The sequence below is a fragment of the Pempheris klunzingeri genome, chromosome 19 (assembly GCF_042242105.1).
Source record: "Pempheris klunzingeri isolate RE-2024b chromosome 19, fPemKlu1.hap1, whole genome shotgun sequence".
In the NCBI taxonomy this organism is placed as follows: domain Eukaryota; kingdom Metazoa; phylum Chordata; class Actinopteri; order Acropomatiformes; family Pempheridae; genus Pempheris; species Pempheris klunzingeri.
In genome coordinates, this window is record NC_092030.1 from 13,819,149 (window position 1) to 13,822,122 (window position 2,974).

The window sequence follows — 2,974 nt, forward strand, 5'->3', positions numbered from 1 at the left end:
TCAGGTCTTCAGTCTCCAAGATGTGCCTGTAGAAAAATAAGTGTACATTTGAAATATAATGAGTCATTGTTCCAAATCAGTGCACCAAATGTCTTGGACAGTTTTGTGTCTTGTTTTTTTTTAAGCAACAAATGGTTTCATTCCTTCTGTGTGATTCTGAGCTCATGTTATCTTCTGCAATCGTCAGCAGCCTATCATGTCCTCCAACTAAAAAGGAGACAATCATGCCCTCCAACTTTGGTTTCTATCATTGACTTGTATTTCTACATATTTAAAAGCAAGAAATTCAAATTGTAATAATTCTGAGTTGTTAAAATGTAAGTTATAATCAACAAACAAGACTCCAAAAGGAGAGTTACTGTACAACAGCTGACATGAAAGAACAAACTTCTCATCCAAATTGGAATACTCCTACTAACTGAACTTAATGCTCACCTTTCCATGGCAATTATAAAATGGAAATGTTTCATGATTGAGTTGTATTGTGTGGTACATTGGTACATTGTGCCACAGAAAGGTCTGAATATTGGTGAGAATTGTTTGAGCAGAGAAATACAACTCGCAGAAAGAGACATGCTGTACCCCAGTTGCTTTTAAACGTCAAATACCAAACTACACAAACAAGCTCAGTGTCTGATTTTGACATTGAAAAAGTGGTTTCGCATGATGTGGGTTTCCAGTACTGCCAACTCCACTGTGAATGAAAACCCCACTCTGCACCTTTTTTTTTTTCTTTTCTTTTTTTTTCCAGCTTTCAACTGCTTTCAGCTCACTGGTCCGTGTGGTTGAGTTCCAGCTCTCACCATGCCCTTACATAAACTATGGTCGGCCATTTCCATTACATGAACTCGCACAGGCTAAATGTATGCTCCCTACTCAGTGCAAAATAATGATGAGCCAAAAAGCACAATTGACTTTTGAATAAGGTTGAACATGTATCAATCTAACCACGATTCTTTTTGCCCCCTAGTTGTCAAAAAATGTTTAATGCACCAGTAAAAGCTTTTTATGTAACATTCTCCAATGTGGAGGATGTGGCTGTTTGGGAGTAATCCTAACTACTGGTGTTAAAGTTAATGAGACATGAATAAGTTGATGTCCTGATCTCCTAAAGTGAGTAACAGCGACAAGAGGTGGCCACATTCTTATAATTGAGGACTTTCATGCAAAGTGCATGGCACTTTTCTCTGCAACAAAAAAAAACTGTCAATCAACCTGTAAAACCTAAACATGTTGTTTATACATTGTTCACCAAATATGATAATGATAGTATTAAAGTTTTGTGTTAAAAAGCTAGCACAAATCCTTCTGTCAGTCATTGCAAAACAGATGAGGGCCTGTCCTTGGAGCACCTGTCATGTATTTGTCAAAAGGAACTGGACGTCTGCGTGCATGTGTGAATGTGAATGTGGGAGTATATCTTAATCTACAGCAGCTGCCCCTCAAGCACAATAACAAGCATGCTCATTCAAATGCTCTTTGTCTAAGTTAGAATAGAATCGAATCTGTTCTATTTTCAGATGGATTTGTTTTTTGCTGTCCCAACAATACTCTTCCCTAATCACATTAACACAGTTGATGTAAAAAGTTGAATAGACACAAAGTGAGCACTTTTATCAGAAATCCTGCATGAGTCATCTTTTGTAATTCTTCACTTCACTAAATGTTGCGTATATTCAAATGACATTGGTGAGGCAGTTTGTAATCATATTTCCTTTATTAATAGAGTTTTCTTTATGAATGTCAATATCCTTATCTCACTGGCATTTCATTATATTTCAGAGGGTTTATTAAAAAGAACTATTCATAGGTCTTCGGGCCAATATTTTTTCACTAAACATTAACTGCTGCTTTTGACAGCAGAATGTCACAAACTGACATTCTCACCTCTAAATGAGCAAATGTTAAGCAAGGATCCAGATAGTGGAGAAAACAGTGGTAAAATGAAGTCTTTATGGTCCCTTTCACCCAGAGAGAATGTGCTTTACAAAGGAGGCATAGTTGATACACCCATTGGCGTCCTCCTGTCCAGCCATCAGTCTGTCCACCTCGTCTTCTGTCATCCTCTCTCCCAGTGTTGCCAGCACATGACGCAGCTCCGCTCCCATGATGGTGCCATTGCCCTCCTTGTCAAAAACCCTGAGCCCCTCCACAAAATCCTCAAAATTGCCTTGATCTTTTGCACGGGAAATGTGTTGCAGCATTGGCAAGAAGGTCTCAAAGTCCACCATTTTAGAGCTCATGTCCTCTGGCCGTGGTTTCCCAAGCACTTTGAGCACATCTGCATTGGTAGGGTTCTGGCCAAGAGCTCGCATCACGTCACCGCACTGGGCAAATGTGATCTTCATCTCTCCAGTTGGTGTGCGGTCGAACAAGGTGAAGGCCTCCTTGAACTCCTCAATCTGGTCAGCACTGTACTCGAGGGTGATGCTTTTTGGATCAAAGTCAGGCTCCTTGGGTGGCTCAGGCTGTGGCTCTGGAGGAGGAGCTGGCTTAGCAGCTGGAACAGCATCTTTCTTAGGCTCTGGCTTTTTGGGCTCCGGTTTCTTTGGTTCAATCTTCTTCGGTGCCATGCTGTTGGGGATATAGAGGTGAGCTAGTACTTCCTCAGAAACAAGCAAAACTCAGAATGGATTGGTAGTGATTCCCAAGCACAGAGGGTCACGTCCTTTTCCGAAGCTTTTATATGTGCTTTGTCTGGGGAGCTAGATAACAATTTCCAGCAGCACACCTATAAAAGGAAGAAACCTGAAATAGATATCCATAGCAAGTGATGTCAACATTAAGTATTGTTCCCAGCTGCTGTCATCTAGCCGACAGGGCTATTTGCTGTCATTAGCGGGGGTCCAGTTGCATTAGGCTGAAAATGCTCTGTCTGTCTGATGGACAAAGGGATCAGAGCGCAGCCAACATATCAGCCCATGAGGGAAAGGGGTCCCAAAATAGCTTTGCTTGCTAACTGCTGAAAGTATGG

At 41.1% G+C, this 2,974-nt stretch overlaps 1 protein-coding gene across 1 annotated transcript; it reads right to left on the reverse strand.

Moving 5' to 3' along the window:
* Window positions 1-1,756: 1,756 nt before the first annotated feature.
* On the reverse strand, window positions 1,757-2,638 carry LOC139218576 (myosin light chain 4-like). Its single transcript, XM_070850202.1, has one exon. It carries the CDS (start codon window positions 2,571-2,573, stop codon window positions 1,965-1,967), a length of 609 nt encoding a protein of 202 aa, XP_070706303.1. The 5' UTR covers window positions 2,574-2,638; the 3' UTR covers window positions 1,757-1,964.
* Window positions 2,639-2,974: the final 336 nt, after the last annotated feature.